This window comes from Bos grunniens, chromosome 22, assembly GCF_055505025.1.
Source record: "Bos grunniens cultivar Pamir isolate PY7600 chromosome 22, Bosgru_T2T1.0, whole genome shotgun sequence".
NCBI classification, from domain to species: Eukaryota; Metazoa; Chordata; class Mammalia; order Artiodactyla; family Bovidae; genus Bos; species Bos grunniens.
The window spans coordinates 52,880,854-52,905,937 of NC_141186.1; the positions used below are offsets into that span (position 1 = coordinate 52,880,854).

Genomic DNA, 25,084 nt, shown 5'->3' on the forward strand with positions numbered 1-25,084 from the left:
AGTGTCAAGCAATTAAAAAGCTTAGAGCTGTTAACATTCAGAAGAATTGTGAAATACTTTGGGAAATACGTAGTCTAGCTTTTTCCTCATTTTAAAATATGAGGAAATCAGCTTCTATATGTAAGATGATTTCTTTGCTTCACATATTCAAAGGTACAGAGTCAAAATATATACTACTGCTATGATTCCTTTTCTTATTTTACACATATATAGTGAAGAAATAGCCACATTTTAAGGAAATTAACACAAGGGAAAGGAACCTAGATTTGAAGGAGGAAATAGTCATTGGGCAGATCAAAGTGAAAGCAGATACTAATGCTTCTGAGTAGTACTTTAGGGCAGGTTTTGGAGCAGTGGCAGTGGAAGAGGGTGAGAACCATTCTAGAGACTGAGTGAAGAAGGTTAGCTTCCATCTTTGAGGAGCAAGCTGGCATTTGTTTTTTTGAGATGTAGCTCTTTGGCTTTGATAACTGTCTTAGTTACTGCCAGTTTTTTTTTTTTTAGTAAGAGACTTTTCTATTGAGGTGGTCATGCTTTAGCCTACCAGGCTGTTCTACAAATTGTAAATATGCAGCATTATAAGGGCAGTGGAAGGCTTTTGCATTTTGAATCGAAAAGCCTTATTAAAGGTATCAGGAACATCGTGCATGTATGTGTTCCACAGAACTTATTAGAAATGATGAAAGCTTGAACTGAGACTTTGGTGGAAAAAGGTAGAAAAGGGCATTCTTGGAAGAGTCTTTTAGGGAGTAAAGCACACAAGCATACAAGACCTTGTGTTTCATCCAACTTCAGGACTGGGTATGTGAAGGAGAGTCCATTGATCCATTTGTTGGATAGAAATTTTATTATACAGTTATACACTATCATGTCGAGAAAAGTCTTCAAGTAAATTTTTTTAAAACCCTTTTCCCTTAGTAACCGAACGAGGAAGGGATGCTGTAGGCTTCAGAGATCAAACAGTTGCCCCAAAGACTCCTAACAGGTCGAGAGAGAGAGACCCAGACAAACAAACTCAAATTAAAGAGAAAAGGAAACGAAGGGGCTCCCTCTCACCACCTTCTTCTGCCTATGAGCGGGGAACCAAAAGGCCAGATGACAGGTAAGTGGCTTCTGTGAGTTATTCTCTGTCTCGAGCAAGTCATTTTTTGAGAGCCCAAGCAACACACTTCTGATTGGGGGCAACATGGGCTTTTATAATAAAAGTATTCATGGATATTGAGATAGTGTCTTTTGACAGTAATAATATTGTAAAGACTAATAGATTTTTGTTACTTGAATGGCTTCGACTTCATAACATTTAAGTGCTATTTGAGGAGCCAAAGATTTGTTCTTTAAAGGGTTGTATCGGTTGATGGGAGATAACCTTTCAAAGATAACAGTAATTCTTCTAAACAAAAGTCAGAACTTTTGTTTCTAGTGACTCTTGTGCCATACTTGTTCAGAATGTTTGATCCCTGTGGCAGAGGCTGTCTTTGTCCTGCTGGTAGAAAAACAGGCCCCATGATCACCTCCTGGGAACTAGAAAACATTTGTTCACAAGTTCTTTTTAAATTAAATATACTTTAAAAAAAATTGAGATGCAGTAGTTATGTAATGGAGTTGTCAATTTTTTTATTATGTGTTCATTAAATTTTGTCTTTTTAAGTTCTAGGGGTTCTTTTTCTATATTCTAAATATTCTGCAAGTATATTTCCCTAGTTTATGACTTATGTTTTGATTCTTTCTGTGTATTTAAATATTCAGGATGTATTAATTATGTTATTGAATATATCATAGTATTGTATGTTTCTTTTATAGTCAACATTTACAATATTTTAAGAAATTCTTCCCTACTTTTAAGGTGATTCTGTGTGTGTGTACTTTTTTTTAAAATGAGATTTAAGTTCTTAATCCATTGGGAATTAATTTTTGTATATATTTTACTGTAGGGACCTGGTCTCATTTTTTTCTAAGTGAATACCCAGTTGCCCCATTATCATTTACTTCTGAAAGTTCCTCTTTTTCCCAATGATCTGCAGTACCGCCTCTCTCCCAACAGGTCTTCACATATGGGAGGATCTGTGACGAGGCTCCTATGCCTGTCTTATATTTAAGTCTTGATAGCAAGTAGGACAGATCCTTACTTGATCTTCTGGGATGTTCCTGTCTTTTTCTCACATTTATTCTTCCTTAGAATCTGCTTTGAGTATTTGCATATTCTCTGTCTCGTTAGGTATTCTTTAATGTTTTTGTAAAGTTTTTTGTTAATGTTTTTAATTGTTTATAGTTTTCTTTAGGAAAACTTAAAAAATACACATCTTTTGGTGTATTTATTTCTGAGAAACATACCTTTTGTTACATATTCAGTTTGGTTTTAGTGTTCAGATATGCAGTTGACCATTGCATATGTTGATCGTATGTTTGTTAAGCATATGAAATTCTTACTAATTTAAATAGTGTAGATTTTTTTTGCCCATTATGCCCCACCCTCTCCTTTTCTGTCCTTGTCAACAGTCTGTCATACGAATTTGTTTTGGTTTTCCTTTCTAATTCTTACGCCTTGTTCGTGTTACTGTGCTAGTAATACCTTCAATGCAAATCATAGAATGAAAGCATTTTTTATCTTGGTAATTGATTTCTACTCATATTTATCATGGGGTGTTTTTTTTTTTTGTATGATATTTAGCCAGTGCCAAATTGGAGTTGGTGTGGTTAATGGTTTAGCGTTGAGTGACATAACATTTACTAGTGCTTTGGTTATGTCTCTGATTTAGGGAAATACTTCTTGTGGTGCTTTATTGTTTTCTTTCTAGATATGATACACCAACTTCTAAAAAGAAAGTACGAATTAAAGATCGAAATAAACTTTCTACAGAGGAGCGTCGGAAGTTGTTTGAGCAAGAGGTCGCTCAGCGGGAGGCTCAGAAACAACAGCAGCAGATGCAGAACCTGGGAATGACGTCTCCACTGCCCTATGACTCTCTTGGCTACAATGCCCCTCATCACCCCTTTGCCGGCTACCCACCAGGTTATCCCATGCAGGCCTATGTGGATCCCAGCAATCCGAATGCTGGAAAGGTGCTCCTCCCCACACCCAGCATGGACCCTGTGTGTTCTCCTGCTGCTTATGATCACTCTCAGCCCTTGGTGGGACATTCTACAGAACCCCTTGCTGCCCCTCCACCTGTGCCAGTGGTGCCACATGTGGCAGCCCCTGTGGAAGTTTCCAGTTCACAGTATGTGGCCCAGAGTGACGGTGTGGTACACCAAGACTCCAATGTCACTGTCTTGCCAGTGCCAGCCCCAGGCCCAGTCCAAGGACAGAATTACAGTGTTTGGGATTCAAACCAACAATCCGTGAGCGTACAGCAGCAGTACTCTCCTGCACAGTCTCAAGCAACCATATATTACCAAGGACAGGCTTGTCCAACTGTCTATGGTGTGACATCACCCTATTCACAGACAACTCCACCAATTGTGCAGGTAACTAATTTTGGAAACCCTCTTTTCTGTAAATCTGGTGAAGGTGGGTGTCCTGCCTTTGAGCACTTTTAGGCTGCTAATTTTGAATATACTAATTATCTGTTTTGTCACAAGTATTTAACAGCTTAAGACAATAAATAATTATCTCATAGTTTCTGTGGGTCAGGAATTCAGAAGCACTTTTGCTGGATGGTTCTGGCTCAGAGTCTTTGATAGAATTACAGTCAAGCTGTTAAGCAGGGCCATAGCGATCTGAAGGCTCGACAAAGGATGGAACATTTACTTTCAAGCTCACTCACATGTTGTTAGCTGCTCTTGGTTCCTTACTCCACCCTAAATAGGACTGCTGACAGTATTCCAGCTGGTTTCCCCCAGAGGGATTGGGGGAGGGAAGGTGACTATTTTTGTGGTTTTTAATCAAGTCTTAAAAAATCTTTTGTAAAACCAACACATTTTAAGCTTTTCTAAAAAAGAAGACTGTTTTAAGGCATCATCTTCATCACATTCCTGTGTCCCTCCCATCATTCCTCATCACCCCTTAAAGGTGAATTGTTGTGATGGCAGAGACTCCCTAACATGTTTCCTGTAGACATACTTAGTATTGAAGTCAAAGAAGTAATTTTTACTTGTTAGTTTTTTTTGTGTATGATGAAGCTGTACCAAAATTTTGCTCAGAAGACTATGACAAAGTATCCTGCTTTTTTTATTTCCCTTTTTAAAGTGTCCTGCTTTGATTATGAAAACCTAAACTGTATTAACTGCCTTCATTTTTTATGATCTCTTTTACCACGTTTATATATTTTAAGTATTTTGAATTTGGACGCTTTTTATCATGTTTTTCTGTGTAACATGATTCTTAGCCATTTTTCCAAATTACTCTATTTTTTGTATGTGTTTTGATGACTGTATAATACATTTGCTTGTAAGGTTATTGTTTATCCGTTTTCCTGGAGTAGTAGTTTAAATTGAAAGTTCTTTTTCAGAATTATAAATATCACTGCACTGGACGTTCTTACGCTTAGTTTTGTATGTGTGGTTTTCCTTTCGTGTTTGGCTTAGAATTAATGTTACAGTGCTAAATACAGCTGGTAAGAGAATGGGCATTATTGGGTTTTGGCTGTCAATTTTCTTAGCTTTTTACAAAAGACTGTTTTACAAATTTGTAGTAAAATACTCACATTGAAAGTTTAAAAAAGTTAATGGATGTTTCTTCCAGTCAACATCTATGTCAACTTGAAGTCAGATACAGCTTTATTAGAGCTAGAAATGTATGAATTGTGAATTTCTTAATTTTATCTTTTAGAGTTATGCCCAGCCAAGTCTTCAGTACATCCAGGGACAACAGATTTTCACAGCTCACCCACAAGGAGTGGTGGTACAGCCAACCGCAGCCGTGACTACAATAGTTGCACCAGGGCAGCCCCAGCCCTTACAGCCAGTAAGAAATATTTTAGTTGATAAAACTGTCATCAGTAACACCTGTTGGCTTAGGGCCCCATTCTTATAACCTCATTTAACTTTAATTACCTATTTAAGGGCCCTGTCTCCAGATACAGTCACATTGGGGGTTGGGGCTTCATACGAATTTGAGAGAGGCAGAATTCAGTTTATAACAGTGATTATAAAGTTTTTGGGCTTCCGGGTGGCCCAGCGGTGAAGAAATCCTCCTGTAGTGCAGAAGATGCAGGAGACACCACAGGTTCGACCCCTGGGTTGGGAAGATCCCCTGGAGGAGGGCTTGGCAACTTGATCTAGTATTCTTGCCTTGGAGAATCCCATGGACAGAGGAGCCTGAAGTTTTTCTGTTTTTTCATAATGTAGCATTAAATTTTTAAAAGCTATTTGTTTAGAAAATAATTTTTAAACTGGAGGAAAAAAAAACCACCAACCTGGTCACCCATTTCTATATTTTTAAAATGTAAATATGAGATTTCAAACATAGAAAATAAATAATGGATAAATGTTAACATTCTATCACATGTGTTTATGTCCTAAGTCCATTCAGCTAATCAGTACCCTGGAGTTGGTTATATGCCATTTAGCATTGGTTTTTTTTAAGATCAAAAAATATTGTTCTAATGAGCTGCTGAATATTTTTAAATATGATGCATTGGATAGTGAACTTGGAGCCTGCTCTAAATTTTCTGATAGATTACTAAAAGCTCTTCATGTGAACCATCTCTGATCATTCCCCAGGTTGTACCCTTCTGTCTTTTTTTTTTAAGAATACATGTAATGTTTTTATTGAAACATACTGCTTAAGGTAACTACTTTTGTCCTTTTCAGCCAAATTAAAAGAAATGTCACCGGGACTTCCCTGGCAGTCCAGCAGTTAAGGCTCCGTGTTTCCAGTGCAGGGGGTGCAGATTTGATCCCTGGTTAGGGAACTAAGATCCTACAAGCCATGTGGTGTAGCTGAAAAGTGAAAGGAAAAAAAAAAAAAAAAAGGAATGTCACTGATCAACTGATCAAGACCTTTTATGTGTCTTTCTTTTTAGCCTGAAATGGTTGTGACAAATAATCTCCTGGATTTACCACCCCCATCTCCTCCCAAACCAAAAACCATTGTCTTACCTCCCAACTGGAAGACAGCCCGAGACCCAGAAGGAAAGATTTACTACTACCATGTGGTCACCAGGTAAGAAAAGCTGCTGGCACCCCCACGTCGGCTTTCAGTTGGTCAAAGAAGCTGCCTCCACGAGGCGGGTTTTATGTTTATAGACTCGTCACTAGCTGTTAACTGTGCTTGAGGGCTGCTGGCTTTCCAGAAACACATCATAAATGTTGGAACATATGTTAGACTTCTGTCCTTTTTTGTTAACATTCTGGTGTTTTTAATATGCAAGACTCTTGAAGAAAATTAAGGAATCTTTTAAAAAAATGGTAATAACTTCATCTAGCGTAGTAGATTTCTCGGGTCACGGGCAGACCTTTTCTGTAAAAAGCCTGAGAATAAGTATTTTAGGCTTTACATGCCTAACAGTCTTTGTCACAACTGTTCAATTCTTCTGTTGTTGCGTAAGCAGCCATAGACAGTACATAAATGAATGGGCGTGTCTTTGTTCTGAGTAAACTTAATTTGGTTCGTGAGTCATAGTTTGACCCCTGCTGTATATAAAAAAACCTGATTTATCTTATTCTTAGAATTTAAAAATATATTTTAGGCAGATAGCTTTATGTGAATATATATGTGTTCTGTATACATTGGTATATAATGTAAGTTGTTGGGGTGTGTGTTTTGTCATCTGCTTTATTTACCAGTCTATTTATAGAACTTCCCTTATCCATTAATATAAAACTACAGTATTTTTAATACTTGCTTATGTGTTGTAGGGGTCAGTTGACTATGCCCAGCCCATGGGCTACTCGTTTTGGCAGATAAAGTTATTTGGAACACACCCATTTATTTAGGAATTATCTACAGCTGCTCTCATCCTCCAGTCACGGTAGACTAGTTGTGAAAGAGATCATTTGGTCCACAAGGTCACAGATCCTTTATAGAAGTTCCCCTAACCCCTGCTCTTCTGTCTGACTATACCAAATTTTATTTAACCTATTCCGATGGATGGATTTTTACTATTTTATATATAGCTCTAAAGCTAGACATTCTTACAGACGCTAATAATTACTGCCTTCTTCAGGCAGGTTCTTAGAGGCAAAATATTTGGTCAAAAGTGATATACATTTTAAATTAACATGTATTGTCAGCTTATCATTTAAAGAAAAAAAAATCATACCAGTTTTGCCTCCCACATAATGTATATACAAAGATACCTTTTTTTTCATGTAGGTTTTTTAACTCATGTAAGAAAGTAGATAAGAAATCTTACTTTCATTTTCAGTTCTTTTATTTTTGAGATGGAAAGTCTTCATTATTGACCATTTTTATCTTTTGTGAATTGCTTTTTTGGGGCATCTACAATTTTCTGTTAGCATCGTTAGATCTCTTAATCCAAGAATATTGCAAGTTCTTGTTGGTAACGTCTTGTGACAGAAGGAAATGAAAAATTTCATACACTCAAGTATTTTCCCTTTCTACTTAGGTCTTCATTACTTCTGTAAAAATATCTTTATAAAACAAGCTCTTGTTATACTGCTGACTGAAAGTGTTGTGACTTTAAAAATCAGTGCCTGCAAATTTTATCAGGACTTTGTTTTTTTCCCAATACCAAAGCAAACTTTACCACTTTTTTCCAGGAAAAAAAAAATTGTATTTCTTATTTATGTCTGCACTTTTCTAGCTTTTCTTCAGCTAGCACCTAAGAGCATAATACCTCCCTCTCTGTTTAATTCCCATAATAAAACCCACAACTCCATGTGGTTCTTTGATTACAATAGAAATCTTGAGCCCTTTTTTTTTAAATTAATTCTGTCGGTTAGAGATACTTTCATAATCATCTACAGAACTGATTTACATCAAATGCTTTTAATGTTGCTGACTAAAAATTGCTGTGGGAGAAAAGCACAAGACTGTAACGACAGGATAGACCTGTCAGGCATGTTGCTAGCTTCTTGGAGGCTTTTGACATTTTAAGTGATTCCCCTTAACAGCATTTCTTGTGACAACTGACTTCTGAATATGAGTTTCCTTAATTCTACTTGTTACTTTACAGATCTAGGTTTTTTAATAAAAACAAAGCCACTTTTGCCTGCTTACCTTCAAAACAACCATAAACATGCAGTGAGGTAATTTCCTGGCAATCCAGTAGTTAGGACTCTAGCCCAGGATCCCAGGGTTCAATCCCTGGTTGGAGAACTAAGATCCCTGCAAGCTTTGCAGTGCAGCCAAAAGAAAAAAGAAAACAACATGCAAAGAGTTAACATGGTTGAACTCTTTCTTTTTCTTTTTTTTTTTTTTTGTAGTCAGTTGAGACTATTTTTAGCAGAAGGCACAAGTTTTTAACCTGTTCATCACATCTTTTCCATTTTGTCAATCATCAAACCAGAGGAGCAAAACTATTATTAATAATACAAACAAGAAGACTCCTAAAGCAGGAAAGAGTTTTCTCACATGATCAAGGATTGTGAAGAGGGTGTTGTGATTTATTTTCTTTTCCTCCACGTACATGCTAGGTACAGTTATGATTGATCTCTTCACCTGCAAAAGGGTGGCGTAGGCAGGCGCCTACTGCATGTACTTTCCTTAGCCTTTGTTGAATCCTATTTGTAGGACATTAAGAGCCAGATGAGAGCCAGACAGAATATTTGGTTTTACTGTTGTCTTTGATACTTAGTAAATGTTGCCACAACGTTGGCTATAGAAATACAGTGGCCTAAACAACATGTCTCTGGGATAGAGTTATTGCTGTTGGGAAGAATGTCCCTCTCATGGAGCTGACCTACTCTGTGTTTCATTGCATGTTATATTTTTATGAGTATATGAGCAGAGATACCTATGCCAGAGTCCTCTGTTTTCTGGCCATGACAGCATAGCTGTTCTTACCTTCTTCTAGGCAGACTCAGTGGGATCCTCCTACTTGGGAAAGCCCAGGAGATGATGCCAGCCTTGAGCATGAAGCTGAGATGGACTTGGGAACCCCAACATATGATGAAAATCCCATGAAGGTGAGTGTGGCTTACTTGTTTCCTGGTCATTTGGGAGTCTTTGTCTTGTCATTTTTTAGTACCATTAGCCACGTTATCTTGGAATTCTGTTTTCCTTATTGTCCTGGAGAATTAGGCATGTGAAACATTCTCGGAGGTGGTAGGGGATCCACACAGGGCAGAGTAGGTATGGTAGAACAAAACATAAAACCCTTAATTTCTTTCTATTGCTCCCATTTCGTCATAGTCCCGCTCTGGAGATAAATACTGTTAGTTTTTTAATGCAGGGCTTCTCAACTAGGAGCAGTTTTGCTCCTCAGGAGACTTTTGATAATATTTAGAGACAGTTGTACTTGCTACAGCTGAGGGGATGCTCCAAGCTTCCAGTTGAATTAGGATTAGAGGTCATGTAAAATCAGTGTGACTCTCAGCAATTGAATTAACAACTTTATCCTTTTTCACTTGGAACAGGACTCATTGTCTCCAAGGAGGTGGTGTCTTGAATGAAATCAAAGATAATATATTTGTGTTCTAAGATTTGAATAGTATTTAATTTTGAAAATAAGAGGCACTTAACTAGTTAGGTCCAGAGAAGGAAATGGCAACCCACTCCAGTATTCTTGCCTAGAAAATCCTGTGGCCAGAGGAGCCTGGTGGGCTGCTGTCCATGGGGTTGCACAGAGTCGGACACAAATGAAGTGACTTAGCAGCAGCAGCAGCAACTAGTTAGGTCAGTGGAGAAACATGAGAGAGAAAAGTAGGGAAGGAATTGGAGTGAGAGAGAATTAAAGTGGAAACAAATCCATAGCTCATTTTATTTTTATTCACTTTGAGGGATATGTTTTTCTTTGTTCAGTGTTATAGTTAGCATTCCTTTAGTCTGAAGAATTTCCTGTAATATTTCGAGTATTTCAGGTCTAGTGGTGATGAGTTCTCTTGTTTCTGTTTGTCTGAAAAGGTCCTTATTGTAACTCTTATTTTCTTGGTAGATTTTATTTTTCAGAGTAGTTTTAGGTTGCTATCAGCGTTGAACTGAGAGTATAGAGTTTCCATACATCTCCCGTCACCACACATGCACAGCGTCCTCCACTGTAACAGCCTGCCAGGGTGTGGTGCATTTATCGCAATCGAATCTACATTGGTACATCGTTATTACTCAGTCTGCAGTCTGCCTCCGGGTTCTCGGTACTTCCGTGGGTTGGACAAGCATGTAGAGGCGTGTGTCCCCTGTTAGAGTGCACTGCGTGGTCTCACTGTGTTGAAAGTCCTCTGTGCTCCCCTCTTCATCGTGTCCTCCCTCCCCATCCCCCGTCCCCATCCACCACAACCTCTGAGCTTTTTACTGTTCTCCAGTTTTGCCTTTTATAAGATGTCATATATTTGGACTCTGTAGCCTTTTCAGATTCACTTCATTCACTTAGCAGTATACATTTAAGGTTCTCCAATGCTTTTTCATGGCTTGGTAGCCTGTTTCTTTTTCGCATTGACTAATATCCCTTTATATTAGATGTGCCACATTTTATTTGTCCATTCACCAATTGATGGACATCTGGGTTGTTTTCACTCTTTGACTGTTATGAATAATGGTATATGAACAGTGGTGTACAAGTCTTTGGACATGCATTTTCATTTCTCTTGGGTAGATACCTAGGAGTGGAATTGCTAGGTCGATTAGACAATGTTAATATGTGCGTCTGAGTTCTTAAGCAGCTGCCCAGCTGTTTTCTCGAGTTGCTACGTCACTGTGCATCTGCCAGTAGTGCGTGAAGTTTCCGTGGGAGAGTTCTCATAGAGGCAGGTGCCTGTGCGCTCAGTCGTATCCGACTGCGACCCCGTGGATTGCGGCCCGCCAGGCTCCTCTGTCCATGGGAGTCCCCAGGCAAGAATACTGGAGTGGGTTGCCATTTCCTTCTCCAAGAGGATCTTCCTGACCCAGGGATCAAACCCGCATGTCCTGCACAAGCCTTAGTCTCTGTCATGGGGACCTGATCTGACTGTATGATAACCAGGAACTTATTTGGATCTCACCTTCCTCACCGGTGTCCTGCTGTGTTCACCCAGCATCTCAGAAGGATGCCTGTGGGGCATGTGTTTATTCTGTTCTTTTTTTTTCCCCCCATCTTTAGGGTCTTCATTTCGATTTTAAAGCCCTTGGAAGTGAAGACCATAATATTGTAAATTTTCCTTAATTCATGAGGTATTACACATAGAAGGAAAAATAAATCTGAGTACTAGTCTTCATGAAGTTCAGTCTAAGAAAATAGCCACATCTATAAACTTGAAATACAATGGGATAATTGCTGTAGTTGAAGAATGTACAGAATGCTATAGGAATACAGTGGTTAATGGTCTTAAGAAAATGCACCAGTGATATGTCATAGAAAACATGAGTTGACCTATAGCTAAGCTGAGCAGGAAAGAGAATTCTGGGCAAATAAAGTAGTTTTTGCAAAGTATAAAGTCAGTACAAGACAGAGCATATAGAGAGAGAAAGAGAACAATACAAATAATTGATTATGGTGAGAGTTTGGGTACATATTGGGTAGTGAGCCAGACAAAAATATGGAAAAGTATATCAGATGTTAATGGTCTAAGATCTTGGTGTCCTCCCAGTGTGATTATTGTATGATTAAAAGCCATGGATACTTTTAAAGCAGTGAGTCCGGCAGTCAAGTGTGTCCCCTGAGTGAAACAGGCCCGTTTGAAAAAATGAGGTTGGCAGCAGTGGAACCCAGATTGAGGAGTATTGTAATAGTTTAGGCAAAGTGAGGAACTCAGAATGGAGATGTTGAAGATTCATGCAAAGGCATCTGAGAAGCATCACTTGGGGCTAAGGACACAAGTGGATATGAAAAAGGCCAGGAACAGCCCCTGTTTGTTGAAAGTGCTGTGGAAACAATTTGTTCCTGTATCCCCACTTCCTGCCCTCCTCCCCCGACCCCTCTTTTTGGTATATAGTGCCTGGTCTAGAACCAAAGTTATTTTGCTCTTTTTGTTATCAAAGGTGGCAGGAACTTCAAAACAATATATTGAGTTTTGTATTGTTTTCAAGGATGTTTCTTTCTTAACCGTTGAATTGGCATGTACAGGTTGGTGTGTTGCAGAATTTAGGTTGAATCACATGCAGTGTTTCTGATAGCTCAACTTCTTCTGGACCAGGCTCCTAGACAGAGCTCAGGACATTGTGCTCAGTAATTGGTTTTAAAGCCCTGCAGCCTCACCAAGTCAGAGATTAAATTAGAAATGCACTGGAATTATTTTGCTTTCTGAACACATACCCCATTCAGAGGGAAGCAGGACATGCCTGTTTACACAGTGCCCTCACTGAGAGCCTGGCCTCCTCTATAGGACCCAGAGCCTTGAGGTAGTTGTTATACCTTGAGGGGTTTTCTGTACTTACTGCTGTTGCTACTCATTTCCGAGATCCACAAGAGAATAGCTTAGGGTGTGATGAAATTATCTTGGCTTACTCAGGGTGTAGTTGATCCCTTGCTACGTGAGGTTTTATTGTGGAGCACACCTATACTCTCTACTGCTAGAAAAAAATAACCACAAAATCTCAAAGCAAAACATTTGAAAATTTGCGTTTTGTTTCCTGAAACCAGAGGTTGAATCTGTGTGTTCTTTCTACCCTGGCCTCCCTTTCCTGGTCCCACAGCCACAGAAAGTAGAAAAGGGGAAAATATGCAAAGCATTTATAACAAGTCAGAGAAAGCTGATTTACAGAAGCCAGGGGGTGTGCCACCTTTCTCTGGAGCCAGTCCAGAGCAGAAGGGGTTGAACTGTCCCTTCATCACCAGTACCTTCATACTGAAAAAGAGGAATCAGAACTGGTGATAGGCTGGGACTAGAAAAAACTGTGCTGTAAGCAGCCAGCTAAACCCTGAAGTACCTGTAATGCCAACTGCAGCTCCTGCATCCACCTGAAGCGAGTGGTATTCGAAGGGGGACGCTCATAATCTTTTCCATGGACAAGTACGCTTCTAGGAAGGGGCTTGATGACTGGCAGTGATCTAAAATGTGGGAAAATGGCCTTGCCCAGCGGAGGCTCTGAATGCCAGGGCTGCCATCCCCTTCCCTCTCTGCAGTGCCTGATTGGGGTGGGGGGTGGGGGGCAGGGACTGGCAGCTTCCCCGCTCGCAGTGCTGGAGGGAAGTATTCCTAAGTGTGTCATCATTTCAGCATCTTGAGACTGAGGATCTTCTGTCTTTGAATCTAGTCATCTGGTCAGTGACTTGGATAACTCTCATCTCCTCCGCTTCCCACCCCTAGTACCTTGATACCTCTTCAGTCTTTCCATTCCTGGACTGAGGCTACCAACCTTGAAGGAGCCTCTCCTGCATGCTGAGACTGTCTCCTACAGTCTAGGAGACTAGGATGCGGAGCATGGTATTTGGACCACGATCGGGTGGGCAGCGCATTCTGCCTTTGTCCCAGAGTCCTGGGATGTCAAGAGATGGGAGAGGTGGAGTTGGTGAGCCTGGGGCTAACTTCGCAATGTGGGGTGCTGCATCTCACAACAGGGACCTGAGTGGTCCAAGTCACACAGCACACTCCCTTGCAGAGGTGACCCGGAAACAAAGGGTTACCAGCTATACCCAAGATCTACTTTCTCTTAGGATAGAGAATTAGAACTTGCTTTATAGAAATGAGGCTGGAGCCAGATGGCTGGATTTAGACATGAAGTGAGAGTGGTAACAACAGCTCGGCTGACTCCAGGTTGTGTCCCGTTAGGACCCTATAAATAATACCAAGAGTTGGGTATCCCATCTGGGGACATCACTGACCTGACCTCTCATCCTTGCACCGTGGTGTTTTCTTTACCATTTCTAGACCTCAAAAAAGCCTAAGACAGCAGAAGCAGACACCTCCAGTGAGCTGGCTAAGAAAAGCAAAGAAGTATTCAGAAAAGAGGTAAGGTTGGCTGGGATGTGGGTACTAAGCTTGGAAAACTTAAACTTGAGCCCCATTCCTTCTTGTCCAAAGTAGGCACAGCTGTTTGCAGTACTGGGTGGCCCTGCCTTTGGGTGTTCCCTTGCTTCTGTGACTGGACTGTGTAGTTGTTGTTTGGTGACACGTGGGTATGGTCCTTCGCAGCTGGATAATAAGCACTTTCATGTCCATTGTATCATTTTACCCCCACAACAGCACTCAAGGTAGAAGCACCAGAATTGTCATTTCTCTTCTGCTTGTGGAGGAGCTCTTGAGGTTCAGAGAATACAGGCTCTAGACAGAAGACTTGAACTTGGGCCTTCTGGCTCAGAGTCCTGATCCCCGTGATGGCTCTTTTGGTGGTGATGGAGAAAAAGCAGCTCCTCTATATGCTGTTAGAAGTATATGTTTCCAGTTCTCAGAACACTAACCTTTCCTGCCTCGGGGCATCCAGATTCTAAACTCTAGTCTTCATTCATTGAAGGGGCTCATAGTCCATTGGAGGAAGCAGACCTGCAAAGAAGTGATGGGGCTCGGAGGTCACTACTCAGGGTGTGAGGAAGGGCTCTTGAGTCAGAGGTCGGGATTGACCGGATATGCAATGCAGGCAGAAGGCGGCATCCCTTTCCTGGACTCTGGGGGCTGTGGCTCAGGGTGTGGCGGAGGTGGGGGAAGATGAAGCTGAACAGTATTGTGCTGCTTCATACTGAATTACAGGGAACCACCGCATGATTTTAAGCTGGGAATAGTGAAATCCCCTGTTGTACTCAGGGAAACAGATTGAAGGGAAAGTATGGAAGCAGAAGACCACAGAAAAACTGTTGATCAAAAGCCTTCCTCAAGGATAAACCTTAGTGTTTCACTGTCACCGTGTAAAATGATCGGCAGGCGTTTCAGCTCAGCCAGCTAGCAGCTGTTTATTTAGTGCCAACCTGGTGACACAGCCTTGTCGTTTGAGTGTCTGACAGCTCACTTTCAGGAATGGGTAGACCCTGTTCATGGTGCTCCTTGATGAAGTGACTCACCGCCTCGCTCCCTTTGTCCTCGGGAGTCAAATTTGTGGCTTAGTGCCCCAGATGCTTCCAGAGGTCCTGCGCCTAGATCACTCTTGAGAGCTACGGGCTAGGACAGACACTAGAGACAGCTCAGGAGGACTTGGGAAGTTGTGTAGTGACCGGGGTCTTATCCCAGATTGTCTCCAACCAGTTGCTCTAACATGCGACCATCCATCTGCTTTACACTGATGTGTATAAATCCCATGAAGTGCAACACTTACAGAATCTAAGCAGTCTTCAGTAACAAAACACCTGCATTCCTGGGGTTACTGAGCCTCCTGGCAGCACAGAAAGGCCCTTTCTGCCCTGCCTGCAGGAGCCAGAGAATTTAGCTACAGTCTCTTTATGAGAAGGACAGGAGACTTCTTAGCTGAAACCTGGGGCTACCATGAGGTTCAGTGTGGAGTCCTGCTTTTCTGTCCCTCCATTGCCCAGCCCATCCGAGGGAGCCCTGTCTCTCTTGGGGCTACCCCGATCCTTATCTCTTGTCCCACTGGCATACTAGACTCCTTCTACCCACACCAGCCAGCCCGAGTAAGGGAAAGGGAAGGACGGGCTGGCTCTGCTTGCTGCCTTTCTGCATTTCCTCAGTACAACGTTCTTGCCTTCTTTTCCCCCTGCCTGCAGATGTCCCAGTTTATCGTCCAGTGCCTGAACCCTTACCGGAAACCTGACTGCAAAGTGGGAAGAATTACCACAACCGAAGACTTCAAACACCTAGCTCGCAAGGTATTCTCCCCTGCTTGTGGTCTGACAACGTTCTCGGCACACTAGACCTTCTAAAAAGGTCCCTTTCATCATAAAAGGGTTTCCTTGCCACATGCCCAGGCTGGAGACCCAGGAACATAAGGGGAAGATTTGGGAAGGGAGGCGACCCTCCTGGAGGGTAGTGGTTCTCTAACAGCTGAGCTTCCTGTTTCTGATGACCTCAGCACCAGCCTGCCCCAACCTCCCTGCGTCTAATTCACCTCCTAGTTTCACTGAGAAGGGTCCTGGGGCAGAAGACTGCCTTCCCCCTTGAATCATTTCCACTCTGATTGGTGGCCTGTGGTCTCTTTCTGTGTCCTGGACAGCTGACTCATGGCGTTATGAATAAGGAGCTGAAGTACTGTAAGAACCCCGAGGACCTGGAGTGCAATGAGAATGTGAAACACAAAACCAAGGAGTACATTAAGAAGTACATGCAGAAGTTTGGGGCTGTTTACAAACCCAAAGAGGACACTGAGTTAGAGTGACCTACGGGGCCAGGGTGGGAGGCCCGGCAAGCTGGTAGGAGAGACTGTGGGGAGAAGACATCCTGTGGGCCCTCTCCCCACCCCACCGTCAGGGCTGTGTGCTGCTGGTGACGCAACACCCTGGGGACTTCAAACCTGCGGATTAAACTGAAAGCCACAATACTGAGCTCCATCTACAACACGTGGTCCCTGGTTGTGAGCTGTTGGTAGAGGCCATCAGAGGCCAGGGGTTAGGCCCTTGAGACCTTCCTTCTGAGACCTGCTCAGCCTGACCCCACTCCAACCTGGGTCTCCTCCTTGGCGGTGCTGTCAGCGCACAGGCTTATGCGCATCCCCACCCACAATCCCCGACCCTGACCATCTGTATTATATTTTAATGTATATGTGAATATATTGAAAATAATTTGTTTGTTTTTTTCCTGGGTTTTGTTTTTTGTTTTGCTTTTAAGCCTCTATGTGCTAGGATCACAGAAGACTTTGTAAGGATGGTTTAAGTTCTCCTGCAAGGTTTAATTTGTTATCATGTAAATACTCCAAAGCAGGCTGCCTTGTGGTTTCGGCCAGCCTTGTGCTATGTTGATAAGATTGATTTACTGCTTAAAATCACTTTACTTTATCCAATTTTTACTGAACTTTTTATGTAAAAAATAAAATCAATTAAAGAACTTGGCGTGTTTGTCTATAGTGTTGTGCTGAGAGAGAAAGGAGATGGTGGCCCTAAGTGTGTGAAGTCCAAGGTTAATCCTTGAGATTGGAGTTTATCCCAGGCCTTCCCCACAGGTCCTAGGCATCTTACCACGTGCATTTCCGAGCAAAGGAAGTAGACCTGCCACCTCTCTGGTGCTGGGCTTCTTCACTTAGGTTAACAGGCCACTCAAGAGAAAGGCACTTGTCTTTGCCTTTGTACCTTGTGGCTGGCGAGAAGTGACTTCCCAGCCATGCTCTTCTGATGTCTGGGTTCCCTGACTGCCCACCACGCCCCCTGCCACTGGGCTTGGGTCCTAGAGGGAGTCCCCATCAAAGGGGGACATCACTGAGGTGATAAGAGGACACAGGGCTCAGTGGAGACACACCCACCCTTGATGGACCACTTGCCCGGGCGGGAAGAAGGGCCAGAGCGTTCAGCCTCTTTGTAGAGGCTGATCCCACCTCTTCCTCACTGGGGTGGTTTTGCTCAATGCAGCATGCCCTTGGGGAAGAGGCTGGGGCCTGCCAGATCTTGGGGGCGTGGAGCAGTTGGAACACTCACTGCCTGCTGGGCACTGAGCGCTCTGGTTGGGTTCCTTTGATCCTCTCAACCCGGAGGCACAGGAATTGGCACTTTCTTGGATGAGGAGACTGAGGTTCACGGAGGCTCAGTAACTCATCTTTGTATCAAAGGTTGTGGAGAGAGACATACATCTATTTTAAAGGCATACCCATTAAATATGCTATTTAACAAGGTAGCCAGAGTATTTCCCGTGGGGTTACAGCCTTATACCATTAACCCTAACTCAAGCATGTTATATCAGATGGAGGAACCCTGATTTAACCCCCTTAACATTTTAGTGTTATTAAGGAAGATGTTTCAGCTAATGTATTTGAGCACATTAAAAAGAAGTGTTTGGGGTAGGTTTCCCATACAGAGGTGCAGCCATATGCACTGCAGCCAAGCCCAACTCATGCTTTTACACAAGGCTCCAGGTTTCACATTTTCCCAGGAAATCTAGGCAGCCTTTTGTTAAAGGGTGGTGACCAGGGAGTTGCCAGGTTTTAGAAAGGACCACTTTGACGAGGAATTCTGTTACTTCATTTCTCCTGGAGTGTTTTGTTGTTTTTGTTTTTTGTCAAAATCCTTCCCTTCCAGTCACCCTTTGAAACCTTTAGGCTCAAATCCCCTCAATGGTGATGAGGGTTACTGGCTAATCCAGGGCTGGTTCATTCCTCTCAATGCAGGATTTCACACTCATTGCCGATCTAATCCTCCACAGTCCTCTGGCCAACTCCCTGCCTGTACGATGTCTGCAGTGCTTTGGCCTGTTTAAAGCTGACCGAACACCAAGCCTTTCTTTTCTGGGTTATTGCCCAAGGGTCATCTCCGGATGAGGGTGGCTCCAAACCTGCCCTGATCTTAAGGATAAGAGTTAGAGGGTTAAGCAGCCCTGGTAAACTCTGAGGAACAGCAGCCGCAGCGGTCTCCCAGCACAGCCAACACTGGTCACATCTCAGCGAGGGGACGGGGTCTAGCCTGGGCACTTGGATGGTGACTGGATTCACGTCTGCTGAGCTTAGGTGGCTGTATTTCTTCAGCACTCTGATCCTGATGGATGCCAGGATGTAGCATTTTTCCTTCCTAGGCAGGGCCTGTCTGCTGTAGCAACACCCTGGAAGCACAGTGACGGACCTGCCGCTCCTGCATTCAGGGCGGCCATATGCGAGGGATGCAGGTGGTCTGGCTGCAGCTGCCCTGTCCTCAGGTAGGTGGGATGACCTGCCTGTCCTTGGCTTGTGTGGAAGCATCTTTGGACCTCCCTCTCCCGAGTCTGGAATGTGGGTCCTGAAAGGAGAACACTTTCTTCCTTTTTCTCACCTAAAGATGCCTGGAGGCCCTTGGGAACAGAGTCCTAGTTCCCCAGGACCAGTCTGCCTCTTACTGCCTGCCCAGGAGGGGGCAGGCTTCCAGCCTCCCCTTGAGGCTAGTCACAGCCCAGATGAGGAAAATGGTCTCAAACCTAAGGCCTGAGAGTCCTAGCAGGTGGGAGGCTTCTGAAGGTGCCAGTCTATTGTTCTCCAGCTAAGGAAGCGTAAGTTCAAAAAGGAAAGTGCTTCCTAACACACTTCAGCTGGGGAATAGCAGATGCAGGATGTGAGCTCGACTCTGCCCACAGAACTCACCCATCTTCTGCGGGTACACACTCTGTCTCGGGTGCCTTTCACCTTAGGGAGCCCAGCCTTTTCCTAGGCCTCTGCCACATTAGCTACCCAACTGTCTCACAGGCCCACGGAGCCAGACAGAGCCTACAACAGTCCAGAGTTGCCTTTAATATGGGGTACAAAAGTAGAAAAAACAGTTGAGACTATGGGGAGGTGAGTGGGGATCGGGGCAGGGCAAGACTGCTACTCCCTGTCTGGCTGTCTCCCGCCCACATCCTGATCCCTGTCCTGGAAGAAGGCAGGGGGAGGGGAGGTGACTGGTGTTTTGTGTGTCCCCCCAAAACAGAACAAGCTGAGGTCACCAATGCCAGGAAGCCCATAAAGGGGAAGGTATATGAGGTGGGGGTGGTGGGGAGCACCAGAGCAGGTTCCCTGAGAGGCCAGGCTGTGGAGCCACAACTCACACCACAGAGCAACCCTCAGCCGGGGAGCTCAGAGCCCGAATCACGTCTTCACGGCCCATGGCAGCAAGGGCGTCTGCTAGCGCTCTGAGGGTGGCGCCACTGCCTTCCTGGACAGCCCAGTCCCTCAGCAGGGCAGAGGCGGGCCCTGGGCTCCGGGCCATGGTCTCCACTGCCTCAGCCTGGTAGCCCAGGCGGCCCGCCAGGCCCCGCCAGCTGTTGGCCGGTTCACCCGACACCTCCAGGAGCCGTTCCACTTCCTCCTGCTGCTGCCGAGGAAGGTGGAGGTACAGCCGGCAGCCAAGTTCAGGTGGCGGCCCTGGGATGGGAGATGTGAGGGGCACGCGAGGGTTAGACAGACTGGTACGACGGGGCTGGGCAGGTCTAAAGGGCGACAGGTAGGGGAAGGGGCTCACCTTGGCTGGGGGCACAGGGCTCCAGGCCAGCTGGAGAGTCCCGGAAGACACTGCTGTCCCCATGTAGCTGGTCCCTGCTGAGGGCCCCCAGCTCTGCGGTCCGAGCTTTGGCCAGCTGCTGCCTTTGTTTGCGTGAGCGCCAGCTGTGGGGAGCAGGGGGAACCTGCCAGCCTGCTCCAGCCTTCACTGAGATGGCGAGCTGGCTGGGAGTCCAGACGGGGAGGAGGGGTACCCCAGGGCAGTGCCTAGACCACCTACCACTTGAAGACCACGTAGGCAAGCAGACCAAGGACCACGGTGGCCAGGAGGGCACAGTAGACAGGGATGATGCTGCCTGAGGCCCCTGGGGGCTCAGGGGAGAATGGGGAGGAGGTGCTGGGGGCCAGGGCTCCCCCTGCCGCTGCCCACACCCCTTCCCTGTCCTGCTCCCTCCGGGTCTTATCTGTGGAGAAAAGTACAGACAGGGTCAGCGGCAAGGAATCAAGACCAGGGGTCGATTTTGCTGCTAGAAAAGGTGGAAATCATAGCCCCTACTATGGAGTGACAAAAGCTCATACCATGACAACAAAAGCTGACTGGCTCATTCCCTACCATCACCTCCCACAGCCTCCCCTTGGCTCGCCACGCTTGGACACCTAGCCCCGGATGTACCTTCTCCAGGCTTCCAGACGTCTGCTCTTGCTGGCTTACCTTTGCTCCCAGGCAGCAATCTCCTGCTCTGGGAAGTCATCCTTGGTGACTCCCAGTCTCTCCCTTTCCTGGCTCCTGGGGCACCTCCTCTGTCTACAGTGGCACTAAACCGTGTCCTGTCGCCCCCAGCAAGTCTGGTCTGTGCACGCACAGTCATTCACGCTAGTCCCTGTGGAAGCCTCTGTGCACGGGAGACCTTGCAAATTTTTACAAAATAAAAGTGAACCAGGGGCTTCCTTGGTGACTCAGTGATAAACAATCAGCCTGCCAATGCAGGAGGCATGAGTTTGAGCCCTGATCCAGGAAGACCCCACGTGCTGCAGAGCAACTAAGCACATTGTGCACCATTATGGAGCCTGTGTCTAGAGCCCGTGCTCCACAACAAGAGAAACCATTGCAATGAGAAGCCCATGCACCACAACAGAGTAGCCCCTGCTTGCCACAACTAAAGAAAAGCCCTCACAGCAACACAGACCCAGCATAGCCAAAAATAAAAACTGAACCAGAAGGCAAGTAAATGCTGCTGCTCACTTCTGCCAGCAAGTCAGTTGTCCCTACAATCCAGTGCAGGCAGGGCACCAAAAACAAAATGCTCCAGGGCTGTGACCAGACTTGTATGTGGTCTGCAAGACCAGGGACCCATGGATACCTCCCATCCTACCCAGTGCCCAAAATCTGGATCGAAAAGTACTTACCCACATGGACCATGGCTTCCCTGTGGCTGGAGTTCTGCAGCATGGTTCTACCAGCTAGCAGTGCTCCCAGTGGCTGCACTTCTTAGAGGAGGTTTTTGGAGTGTCGTGAGCAGCGCACAGAAAAAGGAGCTGGGAGACCTCTGAGTCCAGCAGGGGCTGTGTGTAGGAACAAGGAGGAAATCCCTCAGGCTGCAAGTCAGGAGTCCCTTGGGGTAGTCTGCCCCCTCTGCTGGCTCATGTCATCCTGATTCATTCCAGGGCTGCGCACCTCCCCATCTTCCCACTCGCCAATCTGGACCAGTTTCCTCTGGTGTCAAATGGGGTGGAGCTGATACTGCTGGTCCCAGCTGGCCAAAGCTGGAGGAGACCAGAGTGCAGCTGTCTCAAAGACTTGGCAAACCCCGGGTGTGAGTCCAGAGCCAGCACAGGAAGACCAGGGAGACTCCCGTCCCCCATAAGTCAGAGCCAGGCGGAGACTCACTGGCTGATGGAAGCTCCCCAGAGTTCCTAGAAGAGCACAGTTCCTGGGGTGACTAACTCTCACTCCTGCCTCCAGGGTCAATGTCCAGCCCTTACCTCCTGGTCAGGGGCAGGATGGGAGGCTTCCTTGGTGGGTTCAGCCAACACAGTGGGCCCAGAGGTACCCGGGCCCTTTCTTATCTGGGAATTTGGAAAGGGCCTGCAGGCTGGAAATCTGAAGAACACACAGTTCCAGGACCCATCTGTCCTTACAGGGCTGATCCTGCTGGGACCTCCCTCCTGAGGCCTGGATAGAGAGACCCTGGACTGGGCAGAGAAGGGGAGCTTGCCTGGAAAAGGGATGGAGATGAGACCTGGGCGAAAGTCCTGTAACTCCCCAACATCCACATCTGGCCCAACCCCTGCACTCCAAATTCACTTCCCTCCATAAGGCCAGGGGCGGATGTGGACAGCAAAACGCACACTAGACAAGTGGGTCTGGCATGGAGCCTGTGGCGACCTTTGCAACATGAAGGATGTGTATGTACATTTGTGTCACTTACCACATAAGGAACCCTGCCTGGATCGGGGTTGGCGGGTGAGCCTGTGACTAATGCTAGCTCGCAGAGACAGCCAGGCCTTGTGCCCGACCCACCTCGAGCTGCAAGACTGGAGCCTCTACCAACCCCTCCTCCACACACACCCATCTGGAGGCCCACAAATATGCACACATGCGCACACAGGAACACCCTAAACGCCCACACTACCCTGACTTCCCACAGGCATCCCAACCCAGATGCTGGCACCACAACCGCGCAGGATTTTGGCTCCAGAATGGGGGAGGTACAGAGAGGCAGCCACAGCTCCCTCCTTCCAGGAAGACCCGACGCTATGTCCCCAACCCGCTCCTGACCTGTGGTGGCTGACCCTCCGTCGGTCCCAGGATCGGTTTTGCCTGCAGGATGGGGCCTCCCGGCCTTAAGCCAGCAGGGAACACGCAGTGGAGTCCCTGGAGAGGCCAGGTTTTCACCCGGCGGAGACGAAAGCGGGCGGCAGAGGACTGGACACCGAGGGGGCGGGGCGATGATGGGGGCGGGGCCGCCCACGGTCTGGCCCCGCCCGGACCAGGAACCCGCACATGCGTGGAGGTGAGCCTGAAGCGGAACTGGGCGTGAAGCTGCCAGAAAAACCGGCCCGGGCCCCTAGGGACAGGGGCGGCGTAATTGGGGGGCTAGGGGCACGGTGCGGTGTGGATGCTCATGGACCAGGGGACGCCAGCCCAGGGCGGTGGCCAGTGCCAGTTAAGACGCGCACACATGCTCGGAGGCAGAACAACTACAAAACTAGTCCATGTTTATTGCTGAGATGCGAGAGCGGGAGGGGTCGCCCTTAGGATTAAGGCCACAGCCCGGCCCCTGTGCTCCGCCAGGACCGGGGATCGGGAGCCTGGGCTCCCCACCCCAGACTGTGCAAAAAGTGCTGTGCGGCCGCTGGGGCCAGTGCTGGGACTCCGGGCGGCCCCTCTGCCGGCGAGGGGCAAGATTTCCTGGAGTGACATCGCCCGCCAATCCCTGAGCTGGGCAGAGGTGGGGCCCCGCCCACCCCCGCCTGAGTGTGGGCGGGGTGTCCCCCCGCCCCCCGAGGGCTCTCGGGCGGAGCCTACTGGGGCGAAGCCCGCTGGGGGCGGGGCGGCGCGGCAGGAGGAGGCGGGCTGTCAGCGGGCCTCTCCAGGATTGTACTCTGTCTCCCCAGAGGACACCTGGGAGATGCGCCGGGAGGAGGACCGCCACAACTTCCGTGCAAACTGGCTGCTGCGCACCTAGTGGGAGCAGGCATGGGTAAGCCAGAATCAACGCTCCCACCCTGTGCAAGGCCCACCCTGCCCGCATTCTCACCTCTGAGGGCTGCCCTGCGCCCACCACGATAAGCTTGCCGTCTTCCAGCCCCACGAGCACGTGGCTGCGCTCCTTGGTCACAGCCACGCTGCGGATCGGCACCTTCATGGGCAGGGGAGGAGCGGCTGGCAGCAGTCTGGAGGGAGGGAAGGAGGTGATATATACAAACTTGCAACTGCAAGGAGTTTTGCATCCAGCACATAGTTGTCTCTTCATTCTCCCATCCACCTCCCAGTCCTCATTTGAAGGATGGCTGGAGGAAAATCCTGACAAAAGGGTCCCACACAAGTGTGTGCCTAAAAGAGGCCCAGGGCAAGATCTCCCCATTGGGGGATGGGAGGACAGAGACAGGCCTTGAAGAATGTGTCCATAGGGCATTTAAAGGGGTTAGGGTCCACGGAGCACCTCCTAGTGTCCCTCTGCCAATAACTACCACCTGAGGGATCATGTGACCAACCTAGACAGCATATTAAAAAGCAGAGACATCACTTTGGCAACCAAGGTCTGTCTAGTCAAAGCTCTGGTTTTTCCAGTAGTGGATGTGAAAGTTGGACTATAAGGAAAGCCGAGCGCCAAAGAATCGATGCTTTTGAACTGTGGTGATGGAAAAGACTCTTGAGAGTCTCTTGGACTGCGAGGAGATCCAACCAGTCCATCCTAAAGGAAATCAGTCCTGAATATTCATTGGAAGGATTGATGCTGAAGCTGAAAGTCTAATACTTTGACCACCTGATGCAAAGAGCTGACTCACTGGAAAAGACCCTGATGCTGGGAAAGATTGAATGCTGGAGGAGAAGGGGACGACAGAGGATGAGATGGTTGGATGGCATCACCCACTCGATGGACATGAGTCTGAGTAAGCTCCAGGAGTTGGCGATAGACAGGGAGGCCTGGCGTGCTGCAGTCCATGAGGTTGCAAAGAGTCAGACACGACTGAGCGACTAAACTGAACTGAGGGATCACAAACCCATAAACAGTGAGGCTCACTTGTTCAAGTGGAGGATGTGCAGGGCACACTGGGCCGTGCCCAGCAGAACAAAGTCCTCTGTCACCGCGAGGGCTGTGGGCTGCTCCACCAAGGGCAGTGAAGCCCGCAACCTCCCATTCACTGAGTACAGGTGCAAGGAGTAGGTGACCTGGAGGAAGCAGGACGTGTTAGCAAGGACAGAATCCCAACTACCCCTATCTTGGCTGGGCGCCCCTTTCCCATACCTGAGCCCCCAGACGCTCCCGCGCTGAGCTCTGCACCACAATCTGGCCCTCAGACCCCAGCACCAGGTGGGACACAGGTCCAGGCAACGTGCTTCCTGGAGGGCTGAGTGTGGCCACAAACTGGCCACGGCGCACCGTGTGGATGATCACAGTTCCGTCCTGCAGGAAGGCA

General features: G+C 46.6%; 3 protein-coding genes and 1 long non-coding RNA gene across 23 annotated transcripts in view; 1 reads left to right on the forward strand and 3 right to left on the reverse strand.

The window, feature by feature from the left end:
* Positions 1-16,896, forward strand: part of SETD2 (SET domain containing 2, histone lysine methyltransferase) — an 82,953-nt gene extending 66,057 nt beyond the window's left edge. For all 6 annotated transcript variants that reach the window (XR_015151717.1, XR_015151718.1, XR_015151719.1 and 3 more), the window contains 8 exons: positions 919-1,102; positions 2,796-3,465; positions 4,769-4,903; positions 5,964-6,103; positions 8,919-9,030; positions 13,843-13,923; positions 15,624-15,725; positions 16,070-16,896. Coding sequence is in view for 3 of the 6 variants with exons in the window: in XM_086368304.1 (XP_086224430.1) it covers positions 919-1,102; positions 2,796-3,465; positions 4,769-4,903; positions 5,964-6,103; positions 8,919-9,030; positions 13,843-13,923; positions 15,624-15,725; positions 16,070-16,231 (1,586 nt within the window). In the remaining 3 variants the exon portion in view is untranslated. The remainder of the gene's footprint in view (positions 1-918; positions 1,103-2,795; positions 3,466-4,768; positions 4,904-5,963; positions 6,104-8,918; positions 9,031-13,842; positions 13,924-15,623; positions 15,726-16,069) is intronic.
* LOC147348588 (uncharacterized) lies at positions 4,329-8,588 on the reverse strand. Its single transcript, XR_015151733.1, has 2 exons — positions 8,123-8,588; positions 4,329-5,880 (listed from the first exon to the last, which is right to left on the reverse strand). It is a non-coding gene; the product is annotated as an uncharacterized LOC147348588 (long non-coding RNA).
* A 2,336-nt stretch (positions 16,897-19,232) lies between the features above and the next one.
* Positions 19,233-22,991, reverse strand: LOC147348589 (death domain-containing membrane protein NRADD-like). Of its 7 annotated transcripts, none has more exons than XM_086368342.1 (6): positions 21,923-22,991; positions 21,347-21,502; positions 20,652-20,847; positions 20,220-20,403; positions 19,962-20,104; positions 19,233-19,864 (listed from the first exon to the last, which is right to left on the reverse strand). In XM_086368342.1, the coding sequence occupies exons 3-6, from the start codon at positions 20,806-20,808 to the stop codon at positions 19,545-19,547; spliced, it is 804 nt and encodes a 267-aa protein (XP_086224468.1). In that variant the 5' UTR covers positions 20,809-20,847; positions 21,347-21,502; positions 21,923-22,991; the 3' UTR covers positions 19,233-19,544. The 7 variants fall into 7 exon arrangements, with proteins under 7 accessions (XP_086224468.1, XP_086224462.1, XP_086224463.1 ...); XM_086368336.1 differs by having other exon boundaries at positions 22,719-22,882; XM_086368337.1 differs by lacking the exon at positions 20,652-20,847 and having other exon boundaries at positions 22,719-22,991.
* Positions 22,992-23,141: 150 nt separating this feature from the next.
* Positions 23,142-25,084, reverse strand: part of NBEAL2 (neurobeachin like 2) — a 30,690-nt gene continuing 28,747 nt past the window's right edge. For all 9 annotated transcript variants that reach the window (XM_086368298.1, XM_086368297.1, XM_086368299.1 and 6 more), the window contains 4 exons: positions 24,913-25,071; positions 24,688-24,836; positions 23,701-23,836; positions 23,142-23,624 (listed from right to left, as the gene is read on the reverse strand). In XM_086368298.1, coding sequence (XP_086224424.1) covers positions 23,520-23,624; positions 23,701-23,836; positions 24,688-24,836; positions 24,913-25,071 — 549 coding nt within the window. In that variant the 3' untranslated portion in view covers positions 23,142-23,519. The remainder of the gene's footprint in view (positions 23,625-23,700; positions 23,837-24,687; positions 24,837-24,912; positions 25,072-25,084) is intronic.